We start from the raw sequence: 23388 nt of genomic DNA, 5'->3' as shown, positions 1-23388 counted from the left end.
ATATGAGCTAAGTGAGTAGCTGAAGCTGGATTTGAACACAAGTCCAGCACTCTACTCACTATATACCACCTTATTCTACTTGGCCACTAGAGGGCAGAGTCAGGAACAATGAGTGGGAGTTATTCAGATAGCCTTAAGCTTGATATAAGAGAGTGAAAAACTTTCTAAAAATCCTGCCTTGATAGGTAGTGAGTCATTGGGAGTCTCCGTGTGGTTAAGGGAGTTCATGCTCAGATGTGCATTGTTCTAGAAAACTTCTGAGGTCCCTTCCAACTCTTAGATTCTGAAGGAAGGAGATGTGTCTTGTTGCTCCCCAGCTTAGCAGAGCAGGTGATAACATCTGCTTGGTCAAAAATGTCCCAGGTTCTTCCCTCAGCCCAGCTCCCTTCTAGCCACACAATAATTAACAGGTTCTTCATATTTGTGTCACTTTCTCCTTCCCTCGGTGTTTTCTGTAGAATGATCATATACTGTGGGGCAGTTAGGTAGTATAGTGGATAAAGCACTGGCCCTGGATTCAGGAGGACCTGAGTTCAAATCTGGCCTCAAACACTTGACACTTACTAGCTGGGTGACTCTGGGCAAGTCACTTGACCCTCATTGCCCCTCAAAAAAAAAAGAAAAAAGAAAAAAAAAAAAAGAATGATCATATACCTGGGCCAACTTCCGACCAGCCATGGATCCACTGACATCTATGACAAAAACCACATTCTTGGGCACAACTGGGAGGTTTTGGGGAGCAAAGAAATGCACAAAGTAGCCATTGACAACCTGAAAAAACAAAAACAAAAACACGATTGCTTGCCAAATCTTATTGTTCCTACCTCTACCACATCTTTGGCCTCAATCCCCTTCTCATTACTCTAGTTTAGTTCCTTATCACCTCTCACCTGCCTATTGCAACAGCCTGCTAATTAGTCTCCCTGACTCAGCTTTCTCCCCTCTCCAAATCTATCCTCCACATTATTGCCAAAGTTATTTCCTAAAAAGCAGACCTGAGCATGACACTCCCCTACTCTATCCCTACTCTATCACTCCCCTACTCTATCCAGGGCTCCCTATTGCCTCTAGAGCATTTAAAGCCCTTCACAAGCCTTTTCCAGGTTTATTACATATGACCTCCCTTCATACACTCTATGGTTTAACCAAACTGGCCTTCTAACTGTTCACCAAATACTCCCCTCTATCTCCCATTCTAACCCTTTGCACTTGCCATCTCCCTGGAATATTCCTAAAACATACTTCCTCTACACCTCTGTCTCTTAGGCTTCCTCCAAAACTTAGATCAAGAGCTACCTTTTATATGAAAACTCTACTGATTTCTCTAACTGCCAGTGTCTTCAGCTCCATCTGCCTTCCCCAAACCTGCATGTTCACTTTTTACACATTTATCTATGTGAATATTATCTCCTTCAATTTAATGTAAGCTACTAGAAGGCAGGGACTATTCTTGTCTTTATGTCCCTAGCAATGAGTACAGTGCCTGGCACATAGTAGGCACTTAATAAATGTTTGTTAATTTATTGCTTGACTATTTCTTTTTTTTTCCACCTAGGGGAATGAGCCTGGTGTAGACAGTTCACCTTAGATGATGTCATTATTAATGGAAGATTTGGCCACCTGGGTGCCCTCATCAGTGAGTGGAGCAAGCTGTGATTGGGTAGTTGAAAGGTTGGCTAGACTCACAACCCAACATTATGGCTTCCTCCATAAGTGATCCCTTCTTTATGATTCTACTAGAACCACCACACTCAATTCTCCACCTGGTAAGTAGTTCTTTAACAGCCTATATGAATTAGGTCTGGATTTACCTGCACATTCCCAGGCTGCTCTCTGTTCACATCATATGTTATTATGAAGTCCCCATTCAAGAGTGAAGTGGAGCAAGTTGGACATGAGCGTTGCTGATCAAAAGTTGGCTTGAAGGACACATGGCCCTGTAGAGGAGGGAAGACAGATCTGTCAGGTGATGTCAAATGTTGGAAGGATACCAGTCCTGGCATTTAGGAGTTTGTGCCAGTGGTTCACTGTTCAGAATGCATGATGAGGACGCAGGGAGGTTCACTTTGGTTCTATATAAGGAATGCCCCAACATTGAATTGTCCACCTTGGGAGAAGGAGAGGAAGGAATGATTACTCTCTGGGGAAGTTATAGAATAGATTCCTATATCAAGTAAGGACTGAGATAGATTCCCTCCTTGCTATTTTCCTGCTCTGAGATTCTAGGATCCCAAAATTCTAGTCAATTGATCAAGATCTAATGGAAAAAGAAAAAAAACAACAACCCCTGGACCAGCATTTAGGAGATGAGTTTTGGTCTCATTTCCTCCATCCATTCTTTGTGTGACCTTGAGCAGGTTATTTGGGACCTTCTCCTTTGTTAGTCTTTCCCTTTGCAGATCACATCGACAAGTTATGCTGTGAGGAAAGTGTGTGAGCCCCCAGCCCCCAAACCAGAATTCTCTGCATACTCATGGGAATATGGAGACAGTAACAGATGGATGCATCATGCACTCTTTAGGTACTTAATGGTCTGCAGTACTTTTTTTCCTGAGTAGGATGTTGTGAGGACATTCATCAGGTCATTGGTGATAAAGGACACATCAGCATTCAGCTCTTTGATCCCTTGAGGCTCGTAGATGTCTGCCACAATCTACAACACCAAGAAAGGAGAGGGCAGAGGTGAAAAATGAGACCAAATTAGTGTGGTTCCAGAAACAACAAGGAGGACTTGGCACTCTCCAAAAGACCTACCCTACACATTGGCTACTGCCTCAAATTCTGCAATTAGAATTTTTTTTTTTTGGTGAGGCAATTGGGGTTAAGTGACTTGCCCAGGGTCACACAGCTAGTAAGTGTTAAGTGTCTAAGGCTGGATTTGAACTCAGGTCCTTCTGAATCCAGGGTCAGCGCTCTATCCACTGCACCACCTAGCTGCCCCTGCAATTAGAATTTTATGTTTTTGCCTTGAAGCCATGTGATGATAGCATGATAGCATGTGACTGCAAAAAAGGGCACTTGACTTGGAGACAAGAAACCTGGGTTGTTTAAATCACACTTCTGACACTGACTAGCTGACTACAAGCACCTGATATCTTTCAGCCTCAGTTTTCTCATCTGAAAAATGAGGTTTATAATCACTATCTCACAGAGTCTAACAAATAAGGTAATGCATGCAAAGGTGCTAGACTGATTACAGCTATCTATCTGTATGTGTGTATCTGTGTATGTATTATGTATGTGTGTGTATGTATGTATGTACATATGTGTATATATGTAAAAAGATCCCTGGGTTTGGAATTCCTGGATTTTGACATTTGGGGTTCAGATCCTAGCTCTGCCATATCCTAGCTGTGTGAGCTTGGGAAAGCCTCTAATCTCTCTGGGCCTCAGCTTCTCACCTGTAAAACGAGAGTTTGGGACTAAATGATCTCTTAAGTACCTTTCAGCTCCTGATCCTATTACATATCTACCTTTGACCTCTGTTAGCATGTGAATGCACACCTGGGAAGCACTGACACCTTAAGATGAATAAGCTTTGGTCCTTTTCTGAGACTAGGTTTGGATGAGAGTACTGAGGAAGAGAGCGAGGGGGCTTTGCTTGGGACAAGGATGGAGGAAGGGACGCCTCTGGTCCTAACCCCTAAGCAAGGAGGAAGCTCAGGTCTCACTCCCCCAAAAATTCCCATCGTTAGGACTAGGTGAGAAAGTGGATGTCCAGATATTCACGCGTGAACCTGGGTCAGGCTGAAAGGGATGTGTGGGAAGGGGTTGGATAGGAATGAGTTCTTGGGGACAGACATTTGGCCCTCAGTCTCTGAGGTGGCACGATGTTCACCTCACCTTGTTGTGGGGACTTTGGTCCTTCTCTCAGTCTCCTACCTGCCCTCCCTTTTTCCCCTGATCTTTCCCAGTCTGGAAGACTTACCTCTGATGCTCCTCTGGGCCCCTTGATTAGGACCTTGGCTTCTCTATCCTTGACCTTGGGTTGTACCTAGCCCCAACTGAATGCATGTTTCTGAGGCTGCCCAACTCCTGTCCCCAGTGTCCACCAGCAGAAATGCCCCTGTCCCTGGTCTTCCTGTGACTTCTGGGTGGCATCTCTGCCTTGCCCTGCCCTTGCTTTCCTCCAAAGCTACATCTCCACACCAACCACTTGCCTCAAATTCATTGATCAGCTGTTTGGGATGAACCTTGATGTACATCTCATATTTTCCTTTGTTCCGCTTTAACAGTTCCTCATAGGTCAGCTCAAAAGTGACTTTGCTGCCTGCAGCCACATTCACAGAGACAGTGAATTTCTCCAGCTTTCTTCCTGAGGCTCTGGGTAAAGAAAAACAAGAGACAGGGACAAAGCATGCTAGTACCAGCCTTGAAGGGCACATGTGCATTCCTCTCACCCCAGGGAGCAGAAATTGTCTTTGTTTAACCTGAAGAAAAGCAGACTTAGTGGGAACATTACCACTGCAACCTGGTCCCTAAAGGACTATGGTGTGGAGGAGGGCCCTGTATGGGCCCAGAGAACCAAGAACTGGACAAAATGGGTAGAAGTTACAGATTTTGGCTCAAAGTGAGAAAAAGCTACCTAATGATCAGAGCTGTCCAATGATAGAATGGAATAGACTGCCATGAACACTGGTAAACTTCCTAGCACTTGAAGTTTTCAGATGAGAAGAGCAATGGATTTAGAATTCAGTCACCTGGGTTCAAATCCTGACCCTAGCTCTAATTCATTTGCAACCCTGGGCAAATCACTTATTTTTTCTGGGATTCCCTCAGTTTCCTCACCTGTAAGATGAAAGAGATAGACTACATTGTCTCTAAAGTTCATTTCAAATTTAAATTCTGATCCTATCATGCCAATCAGAGGCTAAATGACCCTCTGATGGGGAAATTTTAGGGGGGATTCTTGTATGGAATGAAAGGCTGGACCAGATGACTTTTGAAGTCCCTTCTGTCTCTGAGACTCCAGAATTCTCTAATCCTGGGACTCCAAAAGGACCCAGTATCATCCTTTCTTCTTCCCCTGAGGAAGTTTCTGCCTCTAGAGCTTCCAAATTCCAGGCCCCCAAACTCTGAGCTGTCCTGAGACCCAGGATATCTTCTGAAAGAAGCCCAGGCCCCTGATAGAATTGAAAGCAAGAGTCATAGAAACTTGAGAGTCAAGCATGCCCTGTTACATCTCCAAATGGAGTATAAAGCAATAATTTAAATTTTATTTGGTGTAGGAAAAAGAATAGAGAAATAAATTAATAGAACAGAAGAGAAAACTGAGAAATACAACCCAATGTATGTAAAAGACTAGTATTATAATAAACCCATACTTTAAAGGCACTGGAATGGAATCAGTTTTCTTCCTGTATTTGTTTTTTGTTCTTTCATTTTTATTTTCAGTTCCAGATTCTCTCTCCTCCCAGACCTTTTCCCACTCATTGAGAAGGCAAAATATAACAAAACCCATTACAGATATGAAACTGTACAAAGCAAATTTCTGCATTAGCCATGTTGCAGGAAAAAGAAAGAAAAATAGGCTTCAAGCTTCAATCTGCACTCTGAATCCACTGATGGAATAATTTTTTAAAATAAAAATATTTAAGAAAACTGGACAGCTATACAGCAAAAAAGTCATATCTAACACCATATACCACAATAATCTAATTGAATTAGCAATTTATTTTTAAATTATTTTTGAAACTAAAAGAAAAGAAATGTTTTAAATTATGGAGTGGTAGAATATTTGTATTAATCAAACAAGTAGAAGAAATGATAGAAAATAAAATGGGTATGATTATTCCAAGATCAGACTTTACACAAATATCTTTAAAAGAAAAGAAATAAGGGCATCTAGGTGGCACAGTGGATAGAGCACTGGCCCTGGAGTTAGGAGGACCTGAGTTCAAATCCAGCCTTAGACACAACACTTACTAGCTGTGTGACCCTGGGCAAGTCACTTAACAGCAATTGCCTCACACACAAAAAAAAATCAAAAGAAAAGAAATATATTAGTAAAAACATTTGCAGGAAATATGGTAAATTCTGACATCCAGAACTGATAAATATCTATAAGATTAAAAATACTGTCCAATAATGATGGTCAAAGGACATGAACTTTTGGTTTTGAAGAAGGGAACTCAAACTTCTAATCACCACAAGGAAAGATGCTCAAAATCACTAATAATTATGAAAATGCTACCCACTCGAATGACAAAAGTAATAAAAGTGATTGACTTCATAATGGAGAAGTAGGAAAAAAATACACTGTCTACGGGATTGTAAACATTTTGGGCAGCACTATAGTAAACACATTAAAAAGTACAAAATGTGTCATACTTTTTGACCCAGTGACTCCATTGCTAGGTAGATCCTTAAAACAGAAAGGGGGGGGGGAATTAACTATCTATATAAAAATATTCATATCTGTCCCATCTGTAATGACAAAAATGAACAAATAACTTGTATGTCCACTATCAGAGTATGACTTAACAAATGAAAGAGGGATGCTCAAGTCCTCCACATGTCCCTATTTGTAGATGACATTGTCCTGATTGCATCAAGCCTTGGGATGTTTCAGAGCCTCCTGAGATCCTTAATCATTCAAAAGAATTTGACCTAAGTATCCACAGAGGAAAAACCAAGTGGATGAAGAATGCTTGGTCCAGACTATGATATACTGCTGGATAGACAGACAGTTGAACTGATCTATTAGTGTATATTGCCTTGGACTAAGACTGCAAATGAGTAACGAATTGGGCCTAGAATGGAACAGAAGAGGAAAGCAAGGTGGATTGCTTTGGGGAAACTAAACAATGTTTTTAAACATCCCAAGCTTCTTCCTGAAACAAAAGCCTGTTTTGTAAACATTTATTATTTGGTGGATGCTATGATTCACAGAGTTCCCCAAACTCTAAAACATAAAAATGTCAAGGTACCTTATAGGACAATGAAGAACCTGATAGTGGAAGTGATCAGATTACAACACAGCACAGAAGAAAAGTGGAGTGGTCTGTCCTCAAAAAAATGTGTACACTGTGTAACTGTAAAAGACGGTGGCTAAGTCATGTATGGAAGGTGACAGATAATCAATGGACAAGATGTGTACTCTGTATTCAAGCAATGGAAAGAAATCCAAAGGTATTCCTCAGTATGTTGGGGGATTTATGTGAGTATAGAGACAAGAAGAATCCAGGAGGAGCAAGTATGGATGGATTATTGACTGTCCTGGTTGGAGTGAGGTGGGATGCCAATATCAATGAGAGTCCAGATCCATCAAAATGGAGTAGTATGATTAAATCTAATGGGGTGGGGCAGCTAGGTGGCACAGTGGATAGAGCACTGGCCCTGGAGTCAGGAGTACCTGAGTTCAAACCAGGCCTTAGACACTTAACACTTACTAGCTGTGTGACCCCGGGCAAGTCACTTAACCCCAATTGCCTCACTAAAATAAATAAATAAATAAATCTAATGGGGTAATACCAACAAAGGAGACAAATATGAAGGAAATTTGGAAGGAACTTTAAGATGTAATACAAAGTGAAATCAGGGGGGAAAAAGTAAAATCAGTAGGAGCAGAATTGGAAATACTTTGACTGCTACTATATACATAGTTTTAAAAGAAAATAGGGGCAACTATGTGGCACAGTGGATAAAGCACCAGCCTTGGATTCAGGAGGACCTGAGTTCAAATTCGACCTCAGACACTTGATACTTACTAGCTGTGTGACCCTGGGCAAGTCACTTAACCCCAACTGCCTCACCAAAAAAAATTAAATTAAATTAAAATAAAATAAAATAAAGATTGTGGAACTTCAGACAGCCCCAGAAAAGGACACAGGATTCCAGAGGGGAGGTAAGAACAACAACAACAACAACTAACATTCATAAAGCACCTACAACAAGCCAAGCACTGTGCTAAGAGCTTTATAATTAATAATAATTTAAATAGCGCTTACTTATGTGCCAGGCACCATGCTAAGCAGTTAACAATTATTAACTCCTTTGTTCCTTTCAACAACCCTTGGAAGGTGGTGCTATTATTACCCCCCATTTTACAGATGAGGAAATGGAGACAAATAGAGGTTTAGTGACTTGCTCAAGGTCACACAACTAGGATGTGTCTGAGGCTGTATTTGAACTCAGGACTTTTTAACCATTCCCGGTGCTCTATCCATTGCAATACCTAGCTGTCCAAGTGTTTTGGGTTTTTTTTGCAGGGCAATGGGGGTTAAGTGACTTGCCCAGGGTCACACAGCTAGTAAGTGTCAAGTGTCTGAGGTCGAATTTGAACTCAGGTACTCCTGAATCCAGGGCCGGTGCTTTATCCACTGCGCCACCTAGCTGCCCCCCAAGTGTTTTTAATGAGCTGAGTGTGTGAAAAAAGGGAGCCCCTTCTCATTAAAGGTCAAACTCCCAGAATTGAACCAAACCCCATGCCTAGGTACAGAACAGGGAACAGGGCAATGTCTCAGGCCCTACAGACCCAGTCAAAGGGCTCCTCAAGGTTAGACTAATATGGGCACTCCCTCCACCATTGCAGATAGCAGCACATCTGTAATATAGTATTGAAGGCCTAGGTTCATTGAGGTTAAGTGGCTCACCCAAGGTCTCACAGCTAGTAAGTGGCAGGATTTGTACCCATGTTTTCCTAATCCCAAACCCACCAATCTATGGACTATGTACTGCTTGTATATTTCCCAAGTTAAATCAAGGCAGCACACATTTATTCAGCATTAAAATCCTTGATCTCAGAGAACCCATAGTCTAATGATAAAGACATGGAAACAAGATACATACATAGAGCAGTCTGTCTATCTACATATGTGGACACACATGTTTTATATATATATATATATATGTGTGTGTGTGTGTGTGTGTGTTTATGTCAGAAACCAGCAAGGCCAGATGAGGAAGGAGGATGCCACACAAAAGGATGCATTTCACCAAAGGGTGAAGGGTACCCTGAGTCAGCCCAGGCCAGAGGGTGTGGAGGGAGGCCACCCGCACGCTGCTCAGCCCTCATCACAACAGACTTCAAGGTGCCTGGGGACCAGATGCCCCTCTCTGCCCAGCCTCCACTTACTTGACCAGGCCAGCCGTCTTGCCCTGAGACACAGCTTTCTCATACTGCTTTTTAGCAACTTCTTTTTCCTTCACATTTCCAGGATAGGTGACACCATCAATTGTCCTGTTGGGAGGAAAATGTGCCCCAGTCAAGGCCCACTCTTGTTTTCTAGTGTCCAGGGCTTTCAAGCCTCTGATGTTTCCTGCTATTACTTCCTGTTCTTCTTAGAAGGGGACATCATCATTCTTGTATTAGAGTGGAGGAGGGAGGGAGGAGGTAACATATTTGGGACTAATCAACACGTCTTCATTTCTTTTGCCAGTTAGTAAAGGTGCCCATCAGTCAGTTGTCAACTCTGCTTTATTTTTTTGAATCTGACTGATTTTATCCCCCTATCCCAAAGAATCCCTGAACTATCATTGAATTGTATTGAAGCAAAAGAGTCTTTCCATGTCCTGCCATGTGCCACTAGTAGGGATCAATGAGATGATTGATGTAAGAAGGGTTTTAAGTGTTATCAAAATGGCTGAAAGAATTTCTTTTCTTTCTTTCCTTCCTTCCTTCCTTCCTTGCTTTATCTCTTCCTTCCTTGCTTCTTTCCTTTCTTTCTTCCTTTCTATTTTTCTTCTTTCTTTTCTTTCTTTCTTTCTTTCTTTCTTTCTTTCTTTCTTTCTTTCTTTCTTTCTTTCTTTCTTTCTTTCCTTCCTTCCTTGCTTCTTTCCTTTCTATCTTTCTTCCTTATGATTTTTCTTTCTTTCTATCTTTCTTTCTCTTTCTTCTCCCTTCCTTCCTTCCTTCTTTCTTTCTTTTTTCTTTTTGAGTCAATCAGGATTAAGTGACTCATTCAGGGTCACAACTGACAGAATTTCTATTGTTTCCCAACTTCTCACCTAGGTGATGCACCCTGTTTTGGCTTCTCTTGGAAAAATCTAAGAAGAAGCAAAGTCAAGTCTCCAAAGGCTTTGGCTATATGCTCATAGCTCATTATAAAATAGGGTCTTCCCACAAAGACAGGTGTGCCAGTATCCAAATACAGCTACAGTCCTACAAAACAATGGAAGTTAAGGAGAATCATTCTGCTCCATTTGGTGTCCTTATCCATTCTTTCCTCCTTTCTTCCAGGCTCAAAGAATGAGAGGGCTCTGCCTCTTTCTGGAGGCTCATCCCACGACTCACTGGTCCCCGTGATCCTGTGCCCTCCTGTCTCTTCCAGGAACTTGCTCCATCAATCATCCCCTCTCTCATTTTCATTCTCTCTCTTTAGCCCTTCCTCTCTCTCCAGGGTCCTTCCACTCAGCCTATAAACATAGCCTCCATCCTAAATAACAAAAACACCCCCCAAAAAACCCATCTTCCTTAGAACCTGCTTATCTTATCTTTTTTCTCCTTCACTGTCTTTAGAAAGTATTTCTTATTCTGACTCCCTTCACCTACCTCCTCACCACAGACACTTCCCCCCAATCAATTACTCAATTTAATGGCCCTTCTCAGGCTTCATTTTCCTTGACATTATTGATCATGCCCTATTTCTTGATACTCTCTCCTCCCTAGGCTTCCATGACACCCCTCTCTCCTCATTCTCTTCCCACCTACCTGACAACGACTCCCTTCTGTCTCTTTTGTTAGAACATCATTCATCTCATGCCCCTAGGTATGGGTGTCCCCTGAGGCTTCTGTCCAAAAGATTCCACTTCCATGAGGGCCCCTATTTTAGTTTTGTCTATTACTCTTTGTTGTGACTACCTCTGTGTGTATGCAACATGCATTGGGAATCTACTAATCTCACTGCTATAGACTGGGGGTGAGGAGAATGGGGAGAGGACAGGTAAGGAAACAGAAATGATTCATCCTGTCCCAGGGAACCCTCAGTCTGAGGTGGAGACTTGGGGTTTGGCCTCTTAGTCTAAGGAAGAAGCCATGATCTCATCCTTGAAGGTTTTCTCCTACTTTGGGAGGTTCCTTATCTCCTGCCTAAGAGATGGGCTTAAAAGGTGTGCTGAATAAGGAACCTTTAATTTGATGTGCATCCAAATGGGGAATCCAGTCCAAAAAAAACCCTTAGGCAGTGATGTAAAGTGATACAGATCTCCTAAGCTCTAGAGACACTGAGGGGTTCAGAATCAGGCCACGTCTGGCAGTACCAGGTAGAGTTCATCCTATCAATCAAAGAGAGCATGGAGAAAACTCCATGGGAACAGGTAGCACCCACATGGTGAAGTTAGTGATGAAAGCTGTCTTGGGCAACTCCACATCAAAGAAAATCTCCTTGGCAGTGTCTGCACGGTTGACGGCCCTTGTCGTGACCACATTGTGGGCAAAGCGGGAGGTCACTTTGCAGTTGATCTTGGTGCTATATATTTCAATGCCATTGACAACCTGCCCAGGGAGAGATAAAGAATAGCAGGACTCAACCATTGCATCACATAGGAAATGCTTAATAAAATTCTTTCTCCATACCCTTTAATCCAGCAATATCACTGCTAGGTTTATATCCCAAAGACAACCCCCAAAAGAGAAAAAGACCTGTTTGTACAAAAAATATTTATAGCAGCTTTTTTTGTGTGTGTGTGGTAGCTAAAAATTGGAAATCAAAGGAATGCCCATCAATTGGGGAATGACTAAACAAGGTGTGGTATTTGATGGTGATTGAATATTATTGTGCTGTAAGAAATGACAAGCAGGAAAAGGGCCTTCAGAAAGGCCTGGAAAGACATGTGTGAAATGATATATAGTGAAGAGAGCAGAACCAAGAGAACACTGTGCACAGAGACAGCAATATTGTTTGATGAAGAACTATAAATGATTTGACTTCTCAACAACATAATGATTCAAGACAATCCCAAAGGACTATTAATGAAACATACTATCCATCTCCAAAGAAAGAACTGATATTGATAGAACAGACTGAAACATGCTATTTTTCACTTTCTTTCATTTTTTTCCTTTTAATCAAGTTTTCTTGTACAAAATGACAAATATGGTAATAATTTACATAATTGTACATGTATAACGCATATCTGATTGCTTGCTGCCTCAGAAACGGGGGAGGGGAGGAGGGGAGGAAGGATAAAAATTAGAACCCAAAACTATAAAAAAAAAATTCTTTTTACATTTAAAAACAAAATAAAAAATATAAACCGACAAAAAAAACAAACCTTTCTCATTCACTTATCCATTCAGGACCCAGGATGATAGCTGGGATTTAGTAACATTTAACAAATCCTGATTAAGTACCTACTGTGTGCAGATCTCTGCATTAAGTAATGGGGGACTTACCATGCCCTTGTGGACTAGTAGGACAAGACACCAACACAGATAAAGTCAATATTTAATAAGAGCACCAGACAAATATAAACAGTACCATGTTGGGCCCAAAGAGAAAAGTTATCATTGGCCAGAGGATCAGGGAAGGCTTTCTGGGGGAGGTGGCATTCAAATTGGGCTTTAAAGGATAGGCAGTAATTCAACAAGTAAAGAAGGGGAGGGAGGGCAATAGAGGCATAAGGAACATCATGAGCTCACGATGGCAGGGAGGCAGGAGATCTCAGGGTGTGTTTGGAGGGAAGAGAGCTGTCTATTTTGGTTGCAAGGTAAAAGGTATGATGGGGAGGAGGAATAATAAGGCTAGAAGGTAGCACCAGGTTGAAGAGAGCCCTGAAGGCCAAGCTAAGAAATCTGAACTTCACTTGCAAAGCAAAACAGGGAGTTATTTGAGATTTTCTCATTGAAATCTTCCAAAATGCTCCTTTGGGCAAACTGAAATTGAAGCTCTTTTAGGGATACTAGAGAGCAACCGAGAAGGGTACAGCACGATCTTTCAGGATGTCGGCCTCCAAAGGTTGGCACCAAGCATTGCTTGTCCCCTGTTTCTATCTAACCCTGTATGGATCTGATATCCAGAAATTTGTCCATACTCTTCTGGGACCCTTTCATGGTTTCATCCCAGACTTCCCTCCCATAGACCTGACCTCCAGGATTTACCAATCCAGTAAAATCAATACTCCCTCCCTAAATTCCTCTAAGAACCTCATCCTTCAGGGTCAGTTCTCTTTCTCTAGGAAGTCTTCCCAGAATGCCCCCAACAAGTATAGCTTATATCTTTCCTCTCTTGGCAGGTGGTGATGATCGTCAAGATGATGCCTTAAGGTTTACAAAACATGTTACAAATATTATCTCTTTTTATCTCTTATCTTACCTTGTTCCCTGAGTCAACACTTCCAGGGTAAAGTTTATCCTTCCAACTAGACTAGGAGCATTCTGAGCTCAGGGATTTTGTCTTATGATACTTTGCATCCCCAGGGCACTTAGTAGAAAAGAATGAATGAATGAATGAATGAATTAATTAATTAATGATAGGAATCAGTAAAATTCCACAGGCTAATAATATTTAGAGCTGAAAGGGGCCTTGGAGATCAATTTATCCAAGCCCTTCATTCTGTAGATGAAAGTGAGACCTAAGAAGGGAAGGGACTTTCTAAAAGTCATATGTAAGGAAAGGCAGTGAGCTCTCCAACTCATGACACAATTGCTCCAAAAAACATCCAAATAATGCCATAGGACAATTACTGGAGCAGTAAAATCCACAGAATAATGTGCTGAGATCAATTTGCAATCAAGGATGACTTGGAAGGCCAAAAGGAGGGAGCTGCTGTGCTGAGACAGGAGTGGAGCCCAACCTTACCATCAGGCTGACGTGGATCCAGTCCCAGGAAGGCCTTGCCAGAGAAAGAGATCCCAGAGCCTCTGAATCAGCTACAGCACCAGTGTCTCTGGAACTAAGCTCATAGTCTTGTGAGAGGGCTGAGCTTTTGGCAGGGGGGGGAGATTACAGGAGTCTCTGCTGTTGCTGAGGTAGAACTTGGGTTTTTCACTCCTGCTGGGAACCAGGAGGTAGGAATGAGTATCAGTGGTCCAGGTTGGGGAGGGGCACAGGCTCCTTGGAGCTGACAACCACAGCATACAAAGCTGGTTGATTAGCAAGTTGGTCTACAGACCAGGGAACAGGCCAGGTGAGTGAAGAACCTGCTCCTCCTTAAATCATATCACCTGGGACCTCCTGAAGCTTGGAATAGTGCAGCCTAGAAACAGTGCCCTACTTTAAGGAGCTAAAAGTCAAATAAAAGAAAGGCAAGATGAACAGACAGAGAAAGGTGAGGACCATAGAAAGTTTCTTTAGTGACAAGGAAGATCAAGGTGCACCCTCAGAGGCAGATATCAATGTCAGGGCCCCTATATCTAAAGCTTCCAAGAAAAATATGAATTATTCTCAGGCCATAGAGGCACTCAAAAAAACCTTTTGATGATAAAATTAGAGAGGTAGAGGAAAAAATGGAAAGACATGAGAAAAAAGTCAACAGCTTGAAAAGTCAAATGGAAAAGGAGGTACAAAAGCTCTCTAATGAAAATAATTGCCTAAGAATTAGGATTGAACAAATGGAAGCCAGTGACTTTATGAGAAACCAACACACAATAAAGCAAATCCAAATGAATAAAAAAATAGAGGACAATGTGAAATATCTTCTTGGAACAACTGCCGACCTGGAAAGTAGATCCAGGGGAGATAATTTGAAAATTATTGGTCTACCTGAAAACCATGATCAAAGAAAGAGCTTAGATATCATCTTCCAAGAAATTGTCATGGAAATTGCCCTGATATTCTATAAGAAGGTAAAATAGAAATTTAAAGAATCCACTGATCACCTCCTGAAAGAGATTCCCAAAGGAAAACTCCTCAGAATATTATAGCCAAATTCCAGAGCTCCCAGGTCCAGGAGGAAATATTGCAAGCTGCCAAAAAGAAAGAATTCAAGTACTGTGGAGCCCCAGTCAGGATAGCACAAGATCTAGCAGCTTCTACATTAAAGGACCAGAGGGCATGGAATATGATATTCCAGGGGGCAAAGGAATTGGGATTACAACCAAGAATCACATATCCAGCAAAACTGCATAATTTTTCAGAGGAAAAAAATGGGACTTCAATTTAAAAAAGGACTTTCAGGTATTTGTGATGAAAAGACCTGAACTGAATGGAAAATTTGACTTTCAAATACAAGACCCTAGAGAACCACAAAAAATTGGAGTTGGGGAACATACCTGGGGTCATGCAGTGGGTGACTGTCTTGTGTCTGAGGCAGGATTTTGGCTGGGGTCCCCCTGGGTCCAGGGTGGATGCTTTGTCCACTGTGTCACCTAGCTGCCCCATGATGACATCTTTAGGGTAAAATTGAGGGGTGAGAGGAATGCACTGGGGGAGGGGGAAGGGCAGAAGTAGCATGGGGTGAAATCCCACATGAAAGAAATAGGAAAGTGCTTATGGACTGGGAGAAGAGAGGTGGGAGGAGCAGGGCAGTAAATGAACTTTACCCTCATCAGAATAGGCTCAAAGACCTTAATCTCATCAGAATTGTTTTAAGGAGGGAATAACAAACACACTCAATTGGGTGGAGTAATCTCTCTAACCCTACAGGAAAATAGGAGGGGAAGGGGATAAAGAAGGAGGGGCAAAAGAAGGGAGGGCAGATTGGGGGAGAGGACAGACAGAAGCAAATTCCTTTTGAAGAGGGATAGGGTGAAAGAAGATAGATAATAGACTAAATAGCATGGGGAAGTGAATAGGATGGAGGGAAACAGTTAACAAGAGTAATTGTGAAAAAGAAAAGGGGAGAAAATTGTACAAAAATATATTTATAGCAACTCTTTGTGGTGGCTAAGAATTGGGAATCAAGGGAATGTCCATCATTTGAGGAATGACTGAAGAAGCTGTGGTATATGATTGTAGTGGAATGGTATTGTGCTATAGGAAATGACAAGCAGGATGATCCCAGAAAAAACTGGAAAGACTCATATGAACTGATGTATAGTGAAGTGAGCAGAATTGGAAGGACATTGTGCATAGTGACAGTATTGTTCAATGAGCAATTGTGAATGGCTTGACTACTCTCAACAACACAATGATCCAAGACAATCCCAAGGGACTAATGATGAAGCATACTATCCACTCTCATAGAAAGAACTGATAAAAAGAGCACTTGTGGATTGTACATATATAACCTATATCAGATTGGTTGCAGTCTTGTGGAGGGGGGAGGAAAGGGAGGAAGGGAGAAAAATTTGGAATTCTAAATCTTATGGAAATGAATGTTGAAAAATACCCTTACATATAACTGGAAAAAATAAAATAAATGTTTGTTGCATCGAATTTTTTTTTTTTTACTAAAAGTCAAATGTAGAATCGGTAGTGAATAGTTTGATATTTTGTGGGGAGAGGTCCTGCTCTGTTTTTGTGGTACATGTGATCCATGCTAGAATCATATATCAGACCCAACTGTGCAATGTGTGTCAGTGCATAAGGCCCTGACGTTTTGCACACACTATCCTGGGCGTGGTATTCTGTATACTGTACCTTTGGCAATTGAGCAACAGTTCCCTTAAAGTGATGAAAGCTCTTACCGTATCTGGGAGGCTCCGCTTCTGTGAAAATAGAAATAGACACAAATTCAATGAGGTCAAGGAGAGACCAAAGGGTGAAACTGTTTGCCCATGTGACTTTCCTCAGACCCATCACACAGCTGGGACTCCGGGGGTGGGTGGGCCTGAGAAGCAAGTGTTGTCCTTAGCCCAGACCCAGGGCCTCTCATAAAGCTGTAACTAGACATTTTTGTGCCTTAGGTGGGATGGGGAGGCTCACCTTGGGTTCAGTGGCATGCAGGAGGAGGAAGTATGTCCTGGGACACCTGCTAGCCCAGCAGGACGGGCAGATGCTGAGGGGGGGGGGCTGGGGGGTGGTAGAAGGAGGCTGGGGATATGACCACCGGAGGAAGAAAATGATCCTAAGACAAAATCCCTGATCCAGGTTGGGAAGTGGGAGGAAGGCAGGTGGACAGTAGACAGGGAGAAGCTAAGGGCAGAGAATTCCAGTAGGATGGCACAGCTGGGACCTTCTATACTGCCAGGGTCCAGGGGAGAGGAGGCCTGCACAAGCTGCCTTTGAGAATGGGGATGAACAAGGATGGGCTCTTGGACATGTAGAAACGGGTACAGGGGTCTGGGGCATCCAAGGGAGTAGAATATGGAGATCAATCAGCCTTGGAGTTCTGCCCTCCGAGGCTAGAGGTGTAACTAGGGCAAGGCTGTCAGCACTCTCTAAAATCCCCACCCTGAGGGGGTAGCTAGGTGGAGTAGTGGATAGAGCACTGGCCCTGGAGTCAGGAGTACCTGAGTTCAAATCCAGCCTCAGACACTTAACACTTACTAGCTGTGTGACCCTGGGCAAGTCACTTAACCCCAATTGCCTCACTAAAATCCCCACCCTGGCCTTTTGGCCTCACCTTAGACATAATATGGTCTTTGAGGGCAGATCCCTAAGGTTGCTCTCTTTTCTGCTTTTCTCACTCCTACTTCTATTCCTGCCAATACCCCCATCATTCTCTATTGCTCCTCTACAAGATAATATCTGGAAAGAAGGTCCCTTCTGGTGGCAACAATCGATTCCAATTTGTGTCCTTGTCAAACCTAGAGGCTTTCCTCCAACCAATCTTCCTAGCGTACCACCCCCCCCATCTCTTGTGTTTCTAGAGTGCCTTCTTTCAAGATTTCACTTTCATTTCAAAGGTCTCCTCTTTATGAGGATGGTAAGCCAGGTGTTATTATTCCCATTTTGCAGATGGGGAAACCAAGGGCCAGAGAAAAAAAGTTGTCAGGAGGGAGGTCAGTAGTGGAGTTAGGATTCAAATCCAGATCTGTTGCTTTCTAGGTCACTAGACCCTGCTGACCATGTCATGCCTAGAGCAAGAAATGTTAGTAAGATTTATTCCTTTGGGAGTTTGGGGTGTGGAAGCAGCAATTGCAGACTGGGGAGTGTGGAGTAAATACCTTAGGGATTCCCTGATGGCCTGTCTGCCTAACCAAAAGCCTACCAACACTGGGATGTGCGTTTGTTTCCAAAACCCTAAGCTTGTCCCAGATCTCAGAAAGCAGAGGTTCTAGACTCACCTTGATGTTCCTGAGAGGGTTTATCAAAAAGTGAGATGTCCCCAGGCCAGAGAGCAGGACCAGGGAGAGGTACAGCCTGATTGTAAGAGCCATGATGGAGGATTAAGATGCCCCCAGGGCAATCACCTCCTGATATGGAGATCCACTATTTGCCCAGAGTCAATCAGTAACTTGTTAGGCAACCAGCTCAGTGGACCCTCCCCAGGGCAGGAAATGAGGAAAGTGGCCACCCCCACATCCTGGGAATGGAACTTTTGGGGTATGATATGAGCTACTACCAAGTAAGAAGTATTGCAACTTGACTGTGGTAAAATATCCTTTCCTCCCCCCCTCAAAAAGGACTATGAGTGAATAATGGAATTATAATTAGGATGTGGACTATAGAGGGCACTAAAAGTATTTGCCAACTGCAGTGTAAAAAACAGAGTTCGACTTCCAGTTAAAGAGAATTTGTTAAAACCTGAAGCTGACAGACAGCACTTCCAAGCTACGATCATCACAGCATCCCAAGGGATGGTCTCACCCTCCTTGACCCCACCTACTTCCTCCTCACCCCCTTTTTGGGGTCTTATCCCAGTGATGTGTCCTAGGAGCTCTACTGGTATCCTGGCTTGAGTTTTTGTGTTGTGTAGTTTGTCTCAGGTGTGCCCCAGGCACAAAAATAGCTAGCTTACACATCTACTGAAAAGTGGTATATAAGGCATTGTGTCAAGATAATGAAATATGGTAGATAAGGGGATTTAGCAGATACTCAAAGGCCCACCTGGAGATGAATCTAAACTGATTGAATGAAGTGAGAGTGATTGACTGCTGATTACTACTTCCAGTTAACTAGATTGTAAGCACATCTGGCTGGCCCTTAAGAGGGTATTGTTCTCAGAAGCTAAAAACTTTGAACTTAACTAGAGACCACCTTCGGGTCCAATAAACCAATGAATTTGAATGATGCTAGCCAATCAGCTTGAAGAACCTCCCATTTCTGGGAGGAGAACATGAAGGAGGAAGTTGATGCTGACAGAGGACTTCTGCCTTTTTTGGTTCAAGACATTGGCTTGGTGGCAGGACTACAAGTGGGAGATTTAGGAAAGCTAGGCTTTCCATGCTATAAGAAATCTGTTCTCAATCTTTCTCTTTACTATCTTATATCTTTTAATAAATGCTTAAAAAGCCTAAACTCATTTATCAGTGATTTTAGCCAGTTTCCCCCCAAAACTGGGGGGACAAATTAGAACCCACATTTAGAATTTTAAAATACACAGCATATAGGTGACTAGCAGATATGTAAAAGACCAAAAGCCATCCTCCAATAGGTAAATGATCAAAAGATATGACCAAATACTTCTCCAAAGAAGAGTTGCAAATAAAGGGACTAAAATGTCCATACTCTTTGACCAGGAAATTCCATTACTAGGTTCACACTCCAAGGAGGTCATTGATAAGAAGAATGTCCCCATAAGAAACCAAAATATTCATAAAAGCCCTTTATGTAATAGTGAAGAATTTGAAACAAAGTAGATACCTATAGATTGGGGAATGGCTAAACAGGTTGTGGTACATGAATGTAATCAAATATTACTTTGTTATAAGAAATGATGAATTTGATGAATAAAGAAATGCATGGACAGATCTGAACTGATAGAGAGTGAAGTTAAGGAAAACCAAGAAAATAATGCATGCAATGACTAAGCAATGTAAATAGAAAGAACAGACACACGCACACACAAATTAGAAGTTAATGTTGCAAAATTATGGAGAGCAAACATGACTTGAAAGAAGAGATAGGAGAAAATGCTCCAGCCCACCGTTTTGCAAAGGTGAAAGGTCTATAGCTGTGACCCATTGTACATAATCTCGAACTCTCAATGTATCAAGCAAATATGCTGACTTTTTTTCCTCTTCTTTTTTGTCTTTAAAAAATATCTCTGGGGGCAGCTAGGTGGCGCAGTGGGTAAAGCACCGGCCCTGGATTCAGGAGTACCTGAGTTCAAATCCGACCTCAGACGCTTGACACTTATTAGCTGTGTGACCCAGGGCAAGTCACTTAACCCCCATTGCCCCACAAAAAAAAAAATCTATATCTATATCTATATCTATATCTATCTATCTATCTATCTATCTATATATCTTATGTGGGATGACTCTCTGGGAAGGAGAGGAAGAAGGATGTTGGGGGGAGAATACGGTGGTATAATCAATAAGAACTAATTTTATCATGAATAATAAGAGAGACTCAAATCAAAACTCTGAGGTTTCATCTAACACTGAGCATATTAGCAAAGATGAAAAGATTGTAACAGTCAGTGTTGGAGGGGAAGAGGACCACATTAATGCACTGTGAGTGGAGCTATGAATTGGAAAGTAATTTGGAATTATGCAAATAAACTAAAATATGCATACCCTTTTACAGGAAGATTCTACTGTTGGGTACATACCTCCAAGGAGATAAATGACAAAAAGGAAGATCCCATATATGCCAACATATTTATAGTGGCCCTTTTTGCAATAGCAAAAGAACTGAAAACAAAGTAGATGTCCATCAATTAGGGGAAAGCTAAATAACTTGTAGTACATAAATGTAATGGGATATTTCTGTGCTATAAGAAACACTGAATGTGACAAATTCAGAGAACTGAGGGAAGACTTACATGAACTGAAGCAGAATGAAATGTCAAACTAGGAAAACTATATACATAACACAATGATTACAATGACATAAATGGAAACAATAACTGCAAAACAATCAAAACAGAATGCTATAAAATTATAACGATTAAGTTTGGCCTCACAAAAGAGTATGAGAAGATATCTTCTCTCCTCTACTTCTGTGCAGAAGTTAATTAATAAGGTTAATCATTGTTACTACTATTACTATTATAGCTGACACCTAGTACACTGAACTTTGCAAAATTCTTTATCAGCTCATGTGAGCCTCACAACAATCCAACGAGGTAGATAATACAGGTATTATTATTTCCATTTTCCAGATTATAAAACTAAGGCCCTGATAGAATAAGTGACTTGTCTGAGGTAATACAGCTAGTAGGTATCAGCAAAATGTACCCTCAGCCCCAATAAGCATGTGAGAAAGGCAATATAAATATGGTTACTGAGAAAACTGAATCTCAGATCAGGGGTATGACTTGGTGACACATCAGTGATTTGCCCAAGGTCACACATATTTAGTATAAGAGCTCAGGTTGAATCCCCAAGGCTCCTGACTGTAAGGCCAGTGGGTTTTCTGCACACTGTGCTGGAGCCCTACTGCATGGTATAGGGGAGTAGAACTCAGATGGAGTGATAAGTCCAGGGAGCAGAACTGTGTTGAATTGAGGCCCTTTTTAAGAAAAAGACAGATAAAAAGATAGAGTGAGACTTTAAAATGAGATGGCATCAAGTGGCAGGGCTTGGGGGAAAGACCAAGAATGGGAGCAAGCCAAAAGAGAAAAGGTAACATTGCCAGAAAGATTCTTTACTTTCCACTAGAAACCAAGGAGGGTGGACCCAGAGACCAAAGAGGAATGGATCCCCAAATCAAAAGGAGATTTAAGGCGTGGTGCAGGAGAATTTGGGACTGGGAGGTAGAAGAACTGTTTCTGAATTTACTCTTTTCTACTATAACTCTAGGCAAGTCCCTTCCCCAACCAGGGTTTCCATTCCCTGCCCCACCCCCGCCCCGCCTCTGTAAAATGAGGGAGTTAACTAGATAATTTTTAAGGTATTCTTGGTCTTATCATGCTATGATTCTAAGGGCAGAAAACAGCCTACCTATAGCTGAGCATCTTTGATCTGAAGTTTTTTGGGAAGTCAGGAAGCAGAGTGGAACAGGGATGCCAGGAACCATGTTCTGTTATTCAGGAAGGAGGAGTGGTTGTTTTCCCAGAATATGAGGGAACAAAAGGTCAATTCTATTTTCTGCATGGGATTCAAAAACCTTCCTGTTTTCAGTGTAGCATGGAAGCATAGCTATGGGCAGAGAAACATTGCCCTCAGAAAATGTGGGAGGTTGGAGTTCAGTATATCCAGGTTCCCGGTTCCATGTTCTTTTCTCTCCTAATGGTGCTCCAACACTTACTAGCTATGTGCCCCTAGACAAGTTATAACTTCTTTGAGGTTCAGTTTCTCACCTGTAAAATGGGGTAATAACATGAGTACTATCACCTCACAGGGCTATTGTGAGGAAAATGCTTTGGAAACTTTAAAGTGTTATAGGAATGGGGCGGCTAGGTGGTGCAGTGGATAAAGCACCGGCCCTGGATTCAGGAGGATCTGAGTTCAAATTCGGCCTCAGACACTTGACACTTACTAGCTGTGTGACCCTGGGCAAGTCACTTAACCCCAATTGCCTCACTAAAAAAAAAAAAGTGTTATAGGAATGTCAGTTATCCCCAACATCATTGTCGTCGTCATCATCACAGGACCTCTGATGTTTGGTCCTCTCTCCACCATCCCAAAAAACAGAAATGAAGTCATCCTACTAGTCACCTTCCTGGCCCTCACAAAGGATCTGAAACCTCTTCAGGAATGGGAGTGAAGGGTAGGTGATGAAGGACTTTAAATTCTAAACAGAATTTATATTTATTCTTGAAGCAGTATGGAACCACTATAGTTTAGAAAGTAGTGGGTGACATGGTCAGACCTGTGCTTTACGAAAATCATTTTTGGGGCAGCTAGGTGGTGCAGTGGATAGAGTACTGGCCCTGAGTTCAGAAAGACCTGAGTTCAAATCTAGCCTCAGACACTTGACACAAGCTGTGTGACTCTGGGCAAGTCACTTAACCCCAATTGCCTCACCAAAAAGAAAGAAAGAAAGAAAATCAATTGAGAAATAGTCAAAGGATGTGAACAGGCAGTTTTTATACAAAGAAATCAAAACTATCTATTGCCATATGAAAAATGCTCTAAATCACTATTGATTAGAGAAATACAAATTAAAACAACTGAGGTACCACCTTACATCTATCAGATTGGCTAATATGATAAAAAAGGAAAATAATAAATGTTAGAGAAGCTGTGGAAAAATTAGAACATTAATGCATTGTTGGTGGAGTTGTGAGCTGATCCAACCATTCTGGAGAGCAATTTGGAGCTATGCCCAAGGGGTTGTGGGACTGTGCAAACCCTTTGACCCAGCAGTGCTACTGCTATGTCTATGTCCCAAAGAGATTGTGGAGGGGAGAAAAGGACCCACATGTACAAAAATAATTATGGCAGCTCTCTTTGTAGTGGCAAAGAATTGGAGATTGGGGGAATGTCCATCAATTGGGGAATGGCTGAACAAGTTGTGATATGTCAATGTGATGGAATACTATTGTGCTGTAGGAAATGATGAGCAGGCAGAT

At 42.0% G+C, this 23388-nt stretch overlaps 1 protein-coding gene across 4 annotated transcripts in view; it reads right to left on the bottom strand.

Moving 5' to 3' along the window:
- LOC122755579 (inter-alpha-trypsin inhibitor heavy chain H3-like) overlaps positions 1–18182 on the bottom strand; it is a 34790-nt gene extending 16608 nt beyond the window's left edge. For 3 of the 4 annotated variants that reach the window (XM_044004203.1, XM_044004210.1, XM_044004218.1), the window contains exons 1-8: positions 18050–18182; positions 16508–16528; positions 11268–11434; positions 9077–9181; positions 4161–4323; positions 2543–2653; positions 1812–1937; positions 655–771 (exon numbers count right to left, since the gene is read on the bottom strand). In XM_044004203.1, coding sequence (XP_043860138.1) covers positions 655–771; positions 1812–1937; positions 2543–2653; positions 4161–4323; positions 9077–9181; positions 11268–11434; positions 16508–16528; positions 18050–18142 — 903 coding nt within the window. In that variant the 5' untranslated portion in view covers positions 18143–18182. Of the gene's footprint in view, positions 1–654; positions 772–1811; positions 1938–2542; positions 2654–4160; positions 4324–9076; positions 9182–11267; positions 11435–13739; positions 13932–16507; positions 16529–18049 lie in introns of all 4 variants that reach the window. The other variant, XM_044004224.1, reaches the window with a different exon arrangement.
- Positions 18183–23388: the final 5206 nt, after the last annotated feature.

This window comes from Dromiciops gliroides, chromosome 1, assembly GCF_019393635.1.
Source record: "Dromiciops gliroides isolate mDroGli1 chromosome 1, mDroGli1.pri, whole genome shotgun sequence".
Classification (NCBI taxonomy): domain Eukaryota; kingdom Metazoa; phylum Chordata; class Mammalia; order Microbiotheria; family Microbiotheriidae; genus Dromiciops; species Dromiciops gliroides.
Note: the sequence above shows the minus strand (reverse complement) of the source record. Positions and strands in the feature narration are given on the sequence as shown.